The 15,650-nt window shown below is 41.0% G+C and overlaps 1 protein-coding gene across 3 annotated transcripts; it reads right to left on the bottom strand.

The window, feature by feature from the left end:
• Positions 1-3,050: 3,050 nt before the first annotated feature.
• Positions 3,051-14,840, bottom strand: slc26a3.2 (solute carrier family 26 member 3, tandem duplicate 2). Of its 3 annotated transcripts, none has more exons than XM_042079472.1 (20): positions 14,463-14,840; positions 14,052-14,191; positions 13,046-13,156; positions 12,438-12,598; positions 11,040-11,204; positions 9,700-9,852; positions 9,269-9,351; positions 9,038-9,185; positions 8,725-8,838; positions 7,654-7,731; positions 7,427-7,522; positions 7,007-7,113; positions 5,752-5,821; positions 5,511-5,603; positions 4,948-5,043; positions 4,479-4,706; positions 4,166-4,220; positions 3,839-3,984; positions 3,692-3,769; positions 3,051-3,616 (listed from the first exon to the last, which is right to left on the bottom strand). In XM_042079472.1, exons 1-20 carry the CDS (start codon positions 14,588-14,590, stop codon positions 3,587-3,589), a joined length of 2,280 nt encoding a protein of 759 aa, XP_041935406.1. In that variant the 5' UTR covers positions 14,591-14,840; the 3' UTR covers positions 3,051-3,586. The 3 variants fall into 3 exon arrangements, with proteins under 3 accessions (XP_041935406.1, XP_041935409.1, XP_041935408.1); XM_042079475.1 differs by having other exon boundaries at positions 3,051-3,613; positions 3,707-3,769; XM_042079474.1 differs by having other exon boundaries at positions 3,052-3,616; positions 3,707-3,769.
• Between the last annotated feature and the right edge of the window lie 810 nt (positions 14,841-15,650).

Genomic DNA, 15,650 nt, shown 5'->3' with positions numbered 1-15,650 from the left:
CACAAAAAAAGGAACAAAGTAGGAAATTAACACAATTTGACAAACGTGATTTATTTTTGTGGAAAAAATGTGCTGGACTGGGTGGCGGTCATATTTTGTACTGTTCTGCGGTATCCATACCTATGACATGGACATTTTTCACATCTGGCTAGGCACAATCAATCCTGAATGATGTACATGGGTTGTGAGCAACATATACCGTCATCCACACAATGTCTTTTCAGGTAAGACATTGAATATTTCAGGAAAACAATGCCAAAATTAATTCTGCACATACACAGTATTTTGTCTATAGAGGAAAAGTCTAGTAGCTTAAATGGCCTGTCTGTAGTCCAAATCTATCTATCTGGGGGCATCATGGAATGAAGCACATGATTGAGGGTGTGATCTGACAGGATGCACTTTGCCGCTTATAAAACGTGAGGTTCACTTAGGGTTGCAAAGGGGCGGAAAATTTACGGTAAATTTCCGGAAACTTACTGGAAACTTTCCATGGGAAGTTAAGCTGGGGAATTTTGGAAATATTCCAAATTGGAAACTTTAATGGAATTAAAGGAAATTATGGGAATTAATGGGAATTTACAGGAATTAACTGGGACCTTAACCTACTTTTTCATATACAAACATTAACATTTTGTTTCATAATAACCAATATGATTTGTTTGTTCATATTTTCGCTTAGCTTAGCATACAAAGCTAGCTACCATGCTATCGGGAATCCCATTCTCTGCCTATGGTTTACTAGCGTGCTAAGCTAGCAACACTGAAACCACTGAACTGCCCAAGATACACCACGCCACTCAACAACAAAATCCAATTGGTTGGAACATTAACTATCTTGACTATCAGTTTGTTCAATTAGAATCCCAGAAAATGGTAAAACAAGTAAAAAAAAAATGACACAACATACCACCCCAACCAAACCTTATAGATTATGTAAGTTATATATACATGTAAATTGTCAAGCTTAATCAGACTAATCCGATTAATCGTCCCATTACAGTTTAATTACGGTGCAAAATGACGTTCACCAATTTGGATGAGGACAAAAGTGACGACAAGCCCATAACTGGGCAACTCTGTTCGCAAACTTCTCCTAGTTTCACACCAGTTATTCCCACGAGATGACGTTTTCACTGGGAATTTATTTTCCCCATGCACATGAACGCACCATAGGTTTCCTTTACGTCTAGTAGCCTATGCTGATTGCTGTGTGCATGGGATTGACGTATGTGCAGGGTAGAAATGTGACTGAAATTGCATTAAATCAGGTTGTTTTAACTAGTATTATGCTGCAAGATGGGGTTTTGTCCACTACATTTAAGTTCCCTGTTATAGACTAACTTGCCATATTAAAAATTCCCAGTTTATTCCTATTAATTCCCGTTTATTCCCATGGAAAGTTTCCAACTTTGAAAATTCCCGGAATTTTGCAACCCTAGGTGCACTGTGTTACTTGATGTTTTAAGCCCCCAACGTTGTCTGCAGCGCTGCATGGAAGGTATTAGGGTTAGGCAAGGGTTAGGGTCGGGGTTAGGTGCCTTGAAGTCGACGGTGCAGTGCTGCCTTGAAGTCCACGGTGGCTTAAAACACCATTGAGCACACTATGTTTTTATACAAATGCGGGCGCTTTTCCGCTTGGAGTTTAACTTTTTTCAATTCGAGGCACTCGGGGCAAAAACATGAGGCGCAGCAGGCGCAAAAACGCACATTGGGAGCATAATTACACATACACTTAAATATAGCCACAGTAGATTTCCATATTCACAGAGTTGTCAAATTATGTACAGAATTATTATATTGTGCCTAGACCTCTTTTAAAGGTAAAAACGAGTTTTGAATTTTACATTTTGAATTTTACATTCACATAGTGTCACATGTGACACATAGGCCTATATAAACCTAAAAGACTAGCCTAATGTGTGCAATATCTTTGTATGATGGTTCAATCAAAAATGCATTTCAGTAGAATCCCTGAATGTTTTGTCTTGTATTTCTGAATGCAGGGTCAATGCTAAGATACATGCAAGGAGCAACTCAAGGCCAGGAGGAACTCCTAGTCCACAACACCAGCCACCAACCAGCTCTGCAGACTCTGCAACAGCACTCAGCCCTGACCAACAATCATCAAATAGCCCAGGTACAGATACAAGTCGACACACAACCGCATCTGCTTCTAAAGGCAGAGTGAGTCCTGTTACTGAGGGGCCATCAGCAAGTGACACTCTAGAGACATATCTGCCCCCTCCAACTGATCCTGCTCTATGGTCAGCTCACATTTTAGATGCTGATGTGTGGAAATTGTGCGGAGAGGGCCTTTTAAAGTCAGCTCTGATTTTGGAAATAAAGAGAACCTAAGAAATTCTGAATGGTTGTTATTCCTTTGGTGGTGGGGGGTTGGGGGGCACCACCAAGCATTTGTGCTTAGGGCACCCAAATGGCTAGCGCCGGCCCTGGTCGGACTTTTAGTGTAGTCCCTTGACATTTGATGAGCTTTGGGTAGTGTTGAAGCAGGTGTGTAATTTTGTCCAGAATTCAGTGGGGGTGGGTGTAACAGAGTTGAAAATAACCTCACTTACATAAAGTGAATTCTTTCAAAATTATGATATTGTATTGTTATTGTAATCTCTATTTTTATATACACTGGTTTGTATATGTTTAAAAGGTTTTCATATGTCGTACCCATTCACATGAGTTTAAAACATGAGACATTGCGACTGCAATTCTATTTTCATTTCTAGCATCGTTTGCTAACTTGCGTCGCAACCTTGGTACAGTAGTTCGCTCCATCGTTCTTGGATTTAGTGTTTCTAGAAAGGGTTGTTTGAACTCTCAATCACAAAGAAGGACGCAAAGTTTGGTCGTTTGAACTACTGCCCCTAGGCAGTCGCACTTGTGTCGTTCCTTAGTAGTTCCTGTTGGTGTCCGGAGCGCCTAACCAAAAATCACAACCGCATAACCAAAATTTGCGAAGTGGATGTTTATCTCCTCAATGACACACTTTCTGGTGCTTTTAACATCGGATCATATGTCTGCCATTTATTCCTGAGATTTTATTGAATTTGAATAAGCAGGAGAAGAGATGTGCTAAACAAGTACATAAACTGCGTAAATTTAACATGCAAGCCAAGCAAGTGACACTTAGAAAAGGTACCGGTAGTAGTAGTAGTAATAGTAGTAGTAAGACTGCTAAATCATAAGTGAAGTATGATTAGTCAATTATCATCTTGTTAAATACAAAAATACACATCACAAGATTTCCCCCCAAAATGCCTTTATAATAGAAAATGTAAAATAGTAAAGCTTCTCTAGAGATGAATTTACACATACAAAATGCAACATTTATATGCAGATTTTACAAAAGTCTCCTTACATTTCTTTATATATATTTACACATCCCCATCTGCATAACCTCAATGCAACCATTCAGCAGTATGAAATAACATAACATATGACTCCTATCAAATATGTGGCTATGCAATGAGGTGTCTACCACTCATCCTCTCTGTCTAAACACCCCTGGATGCCCCATCTCTTCTCAGGGCCAAGTGAAGTGACCACTGTGCTCAGGACGATCCCCTCAGCCTTAAAGTTTGGTCTCTACTGGTTTGTCCTGCTGGAAGAGAAGGCGTCTAGGTTCATGACTGGTTTAAGTTTACGTGACATGATTACTGAAGGATGAAGTTCAAACCTCTTTGCTGCTTACCATCCGGCTGCGCAAGCTACTTCTGCCGTTGCCTAGGTTGTCAAATGTGTGGCCTGTGGGCACCTGAAAGATCACATTAATGTATTAGAAAACAGTGTGTGTGGGTAGGTGGTATGTTTTTTTGGTTTTTACCTTCTCAGTTACACTGTCAACGTTTGTCGTGTCAGGGTGTCTCTCTAGAATGTGAAGCATGGCATCGTGCAAGGTCACGAAGAACATGGATGTCTGGATCTCGTCGTCAAAAAACTTGATGCTTTGCAATTTCTTATATAGGTACACTGCAAGAAAAAGCTCAGTATTGAACAACCTCAGTGGGGCAATAATTCACTGCAGTAAAAGTGGTGATAGAAGTCTGACTGGGATTACTTCAGGATGACCTACAACAGTCTGATCCTTCTACTGTTACACTGACCTAACTTGACCCCCCTCTAGATGCATTTGAGATGAATAGTTACTCACTGTCGCAAGCCACGATGTAGATGTTGACATCAACCCGAATAAACTCCTTTAGGGCCTGGAAGAGTTAATCAAAAAGTTAATAAAACTGTTGAAGATATCATTCCCATTAAAGAGACCGCACTTCGATAACTCCAGAGAGCAGTTTGTTGTCAGTTCAACTACAGAAAAGTCCTGTATTTAGATGACACTTTCATCCAAAATGAGCAAAGCCTACAATGGGCAGCAGACAATGGATAAACTCGCTTTGCTGTTTTTAACTGGGAACTTGCTTGGGCATTTTGTACTTGAACTCCAATGGAAAGGAGAGACGTACGGCTTTGAGGCCTTTCATGGCGGACATGTCCAGGAAAGAGACGGCGGCGAAGTCCAGGACGAGGCTGTGGATGGGCACCGGGGGTACACAGATGTTGGCGGGGAGCTGGGAGTTCCAGTTGACCTGCACGGGCAGGTGGGAGTAATCAGAGGGCAGGTCCAGATCCTCCATGTTGCATTCGTCCTCCGACTCATCAATGGGGGAGGAACCAATAGCCAGTAGTCCTTTCTGCACGGTGAGATTTAATCATTATATGACTGCAGTTATATGAATGTGAATTTCTCACATACTGCTGCACTGAAGTGCCATGTGGTGGCAGTGTTGAACAGAAGCAAACATTGTTTGAGTGCATGAGAATGACATCTTAAAACCGTCTACTATCAGTAGTAAAGTTTTATGACTGGATGATATTGTTGTCGGTCAGCTACACCAGAAAGGCTAATGCAATCTAAGCCGAAGCCGGACGTACAGCTGTAACCTGGAGTTCTCCCTTCTTCAGAAGTTTCTTGATCTTCCTGAGGGCTTTGTTCCTCTTTCTCAAGATTCTCAAAGGGTTAAAACCAACCTGCACACACGAGAGTTGTAGGAAAGTGTCATTAGCTGGTTAGAATTAGTAAAAGGATGACAAAACATGAGACCATGATATCTACAGCAAACACAACTAAAAATAGTTGGAGTAAGAGTCTTGTGTAATATAACTGCTGTATTTGTCCATAAGGATGCATTGTTCCTGTGCCATAAAATCAGTGAAACATTAAGGATGTGGTGCAAAGTTTTCCAATATAATCAGTTGTAGAACTGATGGCTACTTTCCAATGCATCAGAATTAATCAGGTCTATGATGCACTTTTCCAATTCTGTGAAACACAATAAACCCTTCTGTTTGATAGGCCATGCCAATAGAATATTGTTCAATACATGCCTAGGTAGGGTAAATACTGTAAGTAGGGTATTGATAAGTAGATGAAAGAATAAATCCACATAAGACACATGTAGAAAAATAAGATCACAAAAAATCTGATTAATTCTTACCGCTTCTAGTAGCTTCCCTCTGAAGAACTCAATGTTGGCAAAGAATATTGGAGAGGGAATTCTAAAGATCTTCACTCCTCCTGGCTCATACATCTGTGAATTACAGAGGAACCCTCATGTAGTAGCCTTCTGCATCATAACCCATAGTTTATGACTTAGCACACAACTGGTGGCTGTGTATGGAGCTGTGATTCTGGTACCTCAAACAGGTACAAGAAAAAGTTGCCGACATCTTACTTACACTCAGGTAGTCCTTGCGGTCTCTGTATATGTCAGTGCCCCTGATGTTTGCCAGGACACTGCAGCGCGGGCTGGGAAATAAAACAGGAAATCGCATCACATTTGCCTTAATGTTCACTAATAATATGAAGAGTAATATGTTGTCCCCGGCCTTTGTCTGCATGATACCTTTATAATGCAATATCGGATTCATGCATTTAGTCTAGTGGTTCTCAACCTTTTTTGAGCAAACGCCCCCCTGACCTTACTTTGATCCTCTGCCCCCCCCCCCCCCCCCGACACACACACACACACACACACACACACACACACAATTTAAAAAAAAAAAAAAAAAAACTCACACTCATGCTATATTGCTTCAATAAAAAAACGAGCCCATTTCTGTGCTGTTTTGGTTTCTTCTGGAATTATAAGAAAATGTCCCTATGAGCAGATTTAGCCCACTGTTAGAAGCAATAGGAGACTGGTTGGGTAAAAAAAAAACATGTAAAAATTGATGTAATTTGCATTGTACTGTCGGCACTTTTTCTTGCTATCCGCCATGTTCGTTTGTGTTGTTTTATTAAAGATGAAGACGTCACAGTGAATTGTGTACATTTTTATTGGTTATTGAACTGTTAAGCCGCAAACTTGGGTTATGTTTATCGGCGTTACTATAGAGATGACGATAGCTGGGACTGGGGGACATGAGTCCGGGCGTGTGCAGGACCGAACTGCACTGTATGACCACTGAGCATAGATAAACAGTAAAATGTAGCTGGGACGGTAGAGGGGTTAGAAACCCATGAATGAAAATAGCCTATTTATTTCAGGTAGCCTATTTTTGCACCAAAAATATGTGAAAACCATGAAAGTTTAAAATAAAAAAATTAAAAAAAAAACCTCTCACGTTCCCAGCGCCCCCCTAGGTTGTACGAACGCCCCCGTTGAGAAACCCTAATTTAGTCAGATGCGCATGCATTCATTTTATGGCTAAATTTCTGACTTAAGTTGACCTTCAACTTGCTTATAGAATCCATAAGCCGTAAAGGTTGTTTTATTTCCAATTTATTTGGAAATTTCCAACCAACTGGAGACCTATCTTGCAAACTCCACATTAAAAAGCACAATCTATTGAAATATTGAGTTCATATTTAAAGGTGACCTCACGTTTATGACATGTTATGTCAACTACTATGCTGAAATAACAATGTAAGATATCTGTTTGTCATTACTTATGACCAAGAATGCATCTGTATTGGACCATGTACACTCACAACTGAGTCCTGAAGACGACGACGAGCAGCTCGATGCCCAGCCCAACGGCCAGCCCCAGATCCAGCCCCAGCAGGATGGACGCAACGCACGTCACCACCCACACCACCTGGAGGAGGAGGACAACATGGAGGAGTGGTGAGTATGCGCTTGATTATTCCACCCAACAACTAGCTCAGTTTTTTTTATGGATTTTTAAGCGATAGTTAATAATACTAGTGAGGCACAAGAAAGCCACAACATTGGAGTGTCCATGTCGGTGTCCATGTCAATTTGTAACAAATATTAATTCTTGATTGTTACTAATTAATTTCGTTCATATCAGAGACAGGGAATGGTGATGTTATTTAAGGGTTCTTTCAGAAACAGCCGGGAATGATGATGTTATTTATGTCATTTGACACCAGCGAGGGGGCACTTACGCAGTCCGGGCGATCTTTCCTCCAGAGGTAAGGCACCTCTCGAACCTGCATCAGCATTCCTTTCAGATTAATGATAACCACTGCTCCCAGAACAGACTAGACATACAGACACATACAACATAAACATGATGATAATTACACATGTGTGAATGCATACATCCTTTGCACTCAGCATCTAAGTGTTTCCAACAGCAGTGTGTAGTAGTTTGGGTTTGATTGATTTATACCTTCTGAAGAGGCTCGAGCAGAAACCCAATTGCTAACGTGACAATCATAACTATGAGGGCTGAGAGCAGGCCAGCAATCTGTGGACACAAGTGAATAAGAACTAATGATCATCAATGGAACATTGACGAACCAATGAATATCAATTACATCAGCAGCATCACTGAAATGTTAGAGAACTGGTAAACATCACTGGAATTAATGCTAACAATTGGAGCCAATGTCTTACCAAAGCAATAAAGCATAAACAGCCATGACTGTGAACTTTGCTTGTTATGACCAACAATGGTTTACTGTCACTAAGCTCTCTTTGCCACTAGAGGTCAATATTTCTATAGATGTACAGAGGGCCTGGTGTTTTTGGTGTTTTGGATGAAGTAGGCTTAAGACCTAAGAGTCGTGTTGGAATCACATTGTCTTTGCCAATAATTTCTATATATTACAAAAGATAAATATACATCAAAATGCTAATGAATAGTTAAAGTTAAAGAGGCCCTATGCAACAATTTTAGCAAAAATGACCTTAATTATGCAGGTTGAGAGTTGTTGTGATGGTTCTACAACACTTTTTGGGTCGTTTGGTGGGTGCTTCGTCTCCCCATAGTGCTTCTCCGCGGAAAAAACGAATATGCAACTTTCTGGTCGCGGTCCGAACACATCCGGATGTAACTCGGCGGAAATACTCGAAAATGTAGTCAGATTGTAGTTTCTAAGAAGACTGCAAAACAGACTCGGACTTGGCTTTTTTGCTGTTGAAATTGTAAGTAGCCTATACCCTTGGGTGAACTTTGTTTTTGTAATGTGATTTGATAGTCTCTTGAACAATGTGTTTGCTCGACCGTTTTATTGTGAGCCCTATGTGTTTAGCTTGGTTTATTGATGGCTAGCTCGCTAGCTAGTGGGGGTTTAGCGTAGCAGTCACTTGCTACCGAAGCTGCAGGGGGAGCTATGTTGTGAAAAATGCAAACCCAAATCAGGCGAAAACCCAGAAACAGCGAAGGAATAACCAGACCTGCATAGGGCTTCTTTAAGGGCCACAAGCAAAGTGTTGCCATGGAGGATGTCAGGCCTACCTGTGTTTTGCCACCTGTGCTCTCCTGTACTGCGCTCCTCGAGAGGGCCGTGCTCGCTGCCAACGAGCTAAAAGTGCCCCCAAAGATGTTACTGGCTCCAAACGCAATGAGTTCCTTCAAGGGACATACAAGGTTTTATGTTGAGGCTTTTATACATATCATCATTAATTTTAGATGTATAACATATTTCTAAATATCTATTATGCTAATTATAAATCATTGAAATCTTTGGATTATTGATTTGAACTTATATGTCACTGAGGTTCCTCTGGGTGTTTTTGAGCGTTATTTGTTCATTAGTTGTTTTGATCACCTGGTTTCCATCGATAAGGTAATCATGTTTTACAGCGTAGACTTTGCCAACAGAGAAGGCCACAGCAAACCCCACAATGGCCATTGGGAACGCGTCCATCACAGTCATCTGGAAGATCTCCAGGCTTGGAGCCGTCGGCGGTTCAAACCTTCAAAATGTAACACCCATCACACCAACAATCTGCTGCACTGATATGCAAAACAAATCTGCACAAATAAAATTGTGACTAACCCGCTTGGTATTTTCCCCACAACATCTACTCCAAACTTTTCTTTGAAGTTGACAGCATAAGAGACTCCACAAGCTATAACAGTCTGTCCAGAACAAATGGGGACAGTGTGACACACAGACAGAAGAGAACATTTAATCATATAAGTCAATATCTTTTCTTATCTGCCTATTAACTCAATTTCCAATTTTTACAAGAAAAGGAAAGTCCTCTTACAATCATGATTATGGCTTAGGATTCTCCCCATACAATTATGGCCCTGAGAGTCATGACCCTCCCTATACAATGATTAACTGCAGTATTGATTGGTAGAACAGTAGGTTATATGATATGCTGAAGGGAGTGATATAGGTAGTTGTAGTTAGTATTGACTGGTAGAACAGTAGGTTATACGGTATGCTGAAGGAAGTGATATAGGTAGTTGCTTTCTCACCATTATGACTTCTATAGGAATGGGCACTGGAAGCTTAGACTTGTATCTGTCGTTGAGTTCCTTAACAATGAATACCACCACCATGACCACAATGGCAGTGACTAAATCACAGATGTTTGTTTTTGTGATTTGCAAAAATATGTCCTTCAGAGTCTGCAGCATGGGGGAAAAAGAGAGGACATTTTTTCATTTTATAAGGAGGGACTTTCCTTTTTCACTGTTTGTTCATAACTTCTATCAGAAGACCTGTACTTGCTGGATTCCTGTCAATGTGTCCTCAGTTTCTAGAATGTTCTAGTTCTCTCACTAGACACTATCTTGTGTCTCAAAGAACAAAACAGTGTGTTTCAGATAACAGTAAGTAACAGAGCTTTATATATAGGTCTGTGAACCATGACTCAGATTTAAAGATTTTTAAACATCACCTGGAAAAGGACCATGTTCTTTCCTAAGTAAACTGCTGTCGAAATAAGCAAACAAGCCTTTTGTCTGAAAGCTTTCAATAGATATCAGAAAGGAAGGGTTTGTCCATAGATATGCACTGTCAAGGCAATTTAAAAACCAATACGTGATAGTTATGACTTACACGTGTTGAAATATCTGCTCGGGAGATATGGATAGACCACTATGTCTTCAGTGAGAAGAAGACGGGGAGTGTGATATTGAAAACTACAAGAGGCATTCAAAAGTAGCCAGACCAAGTGAAAAGCAGCATGTAGCATACCCAGAAATCCACTTGGATTGTTAGATTTGATGGAGTTTTTTTATTCATGCTCTTGCATGTTTCTCTGATCTCTGACATCATCTGTTTTTAACTCAACTAGCGACACTTTCAATATATAACAATTTGAGGTCATTATTTATTTACGTATTCGGCATTATGGCAAGGTTAGCATAGGCTACAGTTCTATGGTGGGCTAACAAATAAAAGGTTTGCAAAGAATTTAACACCTAAAATCAATGGACGGATGAGCCACTGGGCACAGATGTGAAGAGGGTCCGTTCAGTAAACCAGACCATCTCTATTAGGGGCAGTCCTGGCCTACTGGTTAGCGCTTCGGACTCTTAACCAGAGGGTTGCCGGTACGAACCCCGACCAGTAGGAGCGGCTGAAGTGCCCTTGAGCAAGGCACCTAACCCCTTACTGCGCCGGGATTAGTGTGTGCTTCACCTCACTGTGTTGTTCACTGTGCTTGCTGAGTGTGTTTCACTAATTCACGGATTGGGATAAATACAGAGACCAAATTTACCTCACAGGATCAAAAGAGTATATTCTTATACTATACTTATACTAGTCATGAATACCAAACATACACCGTCTGCGGTCAATCTGAACTCACGTATATGATCGAGAGCGGTCCACTTATTCCTGGCACTGTGAGACCCAGTACAAACTTCAGCTGCGACACCAGGATGTGGACGGCAGCGGCCGTTGTGAAGCCGGACACCAGGGTGTCCGATAGATAGATGACGATGAAGCCCACCTGAAAGACTCCCATGGCCAGCTAAGGTAGACAGATATACTTCATGATATATACGTAAAATGCATCCAATGCAGTTTCAGCGTTTGTTTGTTTTTACTGGGCTCTCCCTAAAGTTCCGGAGTATTTGTATTTTACACAAGTATTTAATACCACTCGTGCCTTGCATCCTTCCCCCTCAATAAGGTACATGTGGATTTGTTTACAAACTGGCAAAGATAATTTCTCAAGTGCCATGTTAGCTGATAATATTACAAGATTTCATACAAATAGTAGGCTATTGCACAATTTCTGTAACACAGTTTGTGATTCTCTGGGTCAGGGGAGTGAAGCGAAGTTGCAAGGCTGGTTCTCCGTAGATGGCTAGGGTAGGCTATGGCTGGGCCGATGTTTTGACTTGGCTAGATAGGTAGATAGATACTTTATTGATCCCCAGGGGAAATTCAAGGTCTCAGTAGCATGCAGACAACACACACACATTCACTAACAGCAGAAAAAGTAATTAAAAGTATATAATATAAAAAAACACAACTAAGCAATAAGGACAATAGAAGATAAAGAATATACTAAATATATTAAAATACAAATTATACTAAATAACACTTAATCTAAATCCATTCTAAAAACAGTATCCACATAGTGGGTGATTAATCAATCAAGAGGCGCTTGCAAATGACTGAGGCAGGGACTGAGCCTGTGATTCTCAATGTTGAGTGTGATAATCTTCTTTAATAGTGTTCAAGGAAACCAAACAATTAGCCTAGAAATCTAGACCCACCCTAGCGGCAGCAAATTACATTTGCTTCCAGGGCTAGTCTAGCAACTCTCCGTTGGCTTGTGAGCTCGAAAAATTAAACTTCTATCAGGCCAATCAAATCGTGTATAGAGTCGTTAGGCGGACTTAACATAATTATTGATTGCAGAGTTGCAACGGTTTGGCTTGAATTCCCTGCTACTTGAAAACAAAGAAGATGGATGTTGCTGTTGGCCAACAGTGTGACACGAGTTAAGCTTGTTTTAAGATGGCAAAAGTTTGAACTAGCCAACTAGCTCCGCTGGTGGGAAAACGCTTGGGACTCAGCGCTGTCCTATTGCATGCAGAGGGAATTTGAAAGACAACCAATTATCCCGCCCCTCGGACTGAGCACTGCGAACGGTGAGTGCCCAGACCTTACATTTTAATGTGGGTCTGGCTCGTCAGGCTACCAAACAATACTACTTCACAACATTTGTGACAATGGGCATAGCTGTTATTACCTGGAATATGCCCATGAGGAAAGTAACAGAAGCAGACACCATGGCCCTCTGTTCGTCGATGGTCAGGCCCTCGAAGCCAGTGATGTTGGCAGTAGGACCAATGTCCGGCACAAGCCTGGTGACCACAGCTCCCACCATCAGACTCAACACAGGGAACGCACCTACAAAGGGTGGTAGGAGGCTTATGTTTATTTTATTATTCATTTAGGCATTTAGTTGATTCAGTTGGACTAATTTGGAGTTAGTGCCTTGCTCAGGGGCACAAATGGTATTACACTTAAAGTCCAGATCCTTAACCACTAGACCACCATGATCCACATAATGTATTACAGCAAAATACAATGCAATGTGAAATAGTACACCTAATTATAAGCCAGGGTGGCATTTGTTTATGCTTCTTTACATTCCAGCGTGAAACCAAACATGACTCATTTCATGAATCATTTTGCATGTTTCCACATTTGAAAAGACGTGAAGTCATAAGCACTTATAGTAGTGTTAATGGCTATGGGATTGATCATGTCATGTTTTGATGTCAAATGCAGCAGAGAACTTTAGGTTCCACTCTGATGTTTAGAGTTGGTGGTCAAACCCGGAAGGCTGCTTACCCACAGAGATGTGTCTCGAAGTTCCCAGAAAGAAGTAAATGATAACAGGGAAGAAGGCTGCAAACAGGCCATACCAGGCAGGGATGGAGGCCAACAGGCTGTATGCCAAACCTGAGACGAGGTATCAGACAATAAGTCACATTCAAGTCACAGATGAGTTCATTACTGATATACCTGGGCAGGAGACTTTCTTTTTCAGCCATTATCTAAAATTCAAGCAAACAGTCAAGCAATAAGCACAACCCAATAAGATAGATTATCACACTTGTTCAAAACGAATGATTGCTGCAACACTGATATGGTATCCTCGTGTTTCCATAAGAATTGGTAAACGAGAATAATAGAATGCAATTGCTGCATAATTGCATAAATTATGCTGGTAACACTTTCTATAAAGGTCACTATTATAATCAGTTATGCATTATGAACTATTGCTTTAATGCATTATAAGTAATGGTCATACCAGATTATATCATTATGGGCCAAAAACATGTATATGCCAAAAAACATCATATGTGGCAAGACATGCCATGTCACATTACAAATGACTATAATGTATAGTTACATCTTGTGAAGTTGTTATAATACATAAACACAGTGCCCAGGTGCCCAATGCTGTGTCCTTATCAAGACAATGTGTTTTATTATCAGATAATCCTCACCCCATTAATATCAGCTGCGTTTGGTTTATGAACTGAACACAGTGGTCAGCTCTTCCTGTCGATACTGACAGTCCCAATGTGTGTTAATTGCTTTCTGTTTGCGTCAATAGTGTCTTGATTTTGGTTGATGAATATGTTGAATACGGTTGATGAATAATCACAAAATTCAAAGAAATGCAATGATGAACGAACTTCTGATAAGTGACAACATCCGAGCTGAAATAACATATCCGGGCCAATATTTTCCAAAGTGAAGTGTATTCTTAGACGTGTTTCGTGACCTTGAAATGCCTGTGTGTCTTCTAAGAAGTTTGATGATGATTGATTCTGGGTTTGTTAATTACCTTGGAGCACCGCCACTAGTCCAGTGCTGACCCCAGAGACGATGTCATTCAGCAGCCACTCCTTTAACCGGTAGATTCTCAGCCAGCCAATGATGGGCATCAGAGACAGGGCTGCATTCTTAGCACGTTTGGAGTCACAACTGGATTTGGAAAAATGGCCCAGATATCCATGTAAATGCCATATGCTAGCCTCTTGCTAGAGAGTACATCTTCAGTGGAGAGTCTCTCTGATTTATCTCCCAACAACAAATCTCAAATTACAATTTATTTTGTTTTCCCTGTTACTATGTAAGCTGCAATGCAAGATAATATACATTCAAATTGGCAGATTACTATGTTAAAATAAGCAAGTTTGCTAAGTAAAATAGCTAAATTGATGTTAAGTATCTCAGTTGAGTGTGTTGGACTTACGTGAAGTACTGTTTGAAGTGGTCCAACAGGGTCTTCCTCTTCCTCGTGGTCCTCTTATGGTCCTTCGCGAAGGCGTCCTCCGAGTACAGCGGTCTTGAGACCACATAGTGCTTACCTGCCGGCTCCATCCTCACCTCTCTTCCCGATCCTCACCAGGTCCCTCTACAGGTCTCTGTTGCCCTGTTGTCCATCAATTACACCAGCACACAACAGGATTACAATTAGGCCTTTGATATTTTCTCTTTTTTCCCCCGCTCCACTTTCCGTCTTCTTGTGAAGACGAGGAGGCTGTGTTTTTATGGCCAAGCACAACAAAGTTGCCATGATGTGCCAGTAGGCAGGTTAACCACATTAAGTCGGCTCTGGATCCAATCTCCACTTGACAGCCGGACTGACACCAGACCCACATCCTTCAGTCCTGTGCCTGAATAAAAGGTATCATAAGGACTGTGACCGCAAAGCACACTTAGTGATTTTGATATGCGGGCCAGGCACACCATATTAACCCCCTTGTTCACTGAATGCCCAGGCTGTACTTTAGTGGATCAGGTAAATATGGGTGGGGACGGGTAAAGCAACTGAATTTCCCCCAGAGAGGAGTGCTCACATAGAGTATGTGAGCTCACTTGGAGGAGTTTTATCAACACTGCACTCAGATAATCAGGCAGCCGCAGCACAAACAGAGTAGGTGTGAAGCCCACCAAGTTTAGATGTGATCTACTGACGCACAGTGAAACAAAATTGTGTGTAAGAGTGTACGTGTGTGTGTGTGAGAGAGAGAGAGAGTAAAGAGACACAAACCATTACTGAGCAAATACTTTTTACCAAAATAGTCAGTTAAGCCTAAGATTCAAATTTCTGAAAAATAACCTTGACGATAACTTTAACCTATTTTCCAGTTGAAGATTGCTTGTTGTCTTCACTGTTCTTATTGAGTTCCAACCATTGTTTTCTGACCAATCCCTAACAAAATATTATTTAGCCCATTATATCCAGTGAAAAAGGTAAGGGTTAATTTTTAACCGGCTTTCATTTTCCGCAAGTAGCTGTGTGCGTTTGATTGTGTATATTTAGACAAAATACATGTTTACCACGTTATTCAGTTGCTTGTATCAATTGAATTCTACAGGTCTTACCTATTACCCCCTGTAAGTAGCCTACTTCCAAAGCTGGTCGCTCTGTCAAGCA

The sequence above is a fragment of the Alosa sapidissima genome, chromosome 22 (assembly GCF_018492685.1).
Source record: "Alosa sapidissima isolate fAloSap1 chromosome 22, fAloSap1.pri, whole genome shotgun sequence".
NCBI classification, from domain to species: Eukaryota; Metazoa; Chordata; class Actinopteri; order Clupeiformes; family Clupeidae; genus Alosa; species Alosa sapidissima.
Note: the sequence above shows the minus strand (reverse complement) of the source record. Positions and strands in the feature narration are given on the sequence as shown.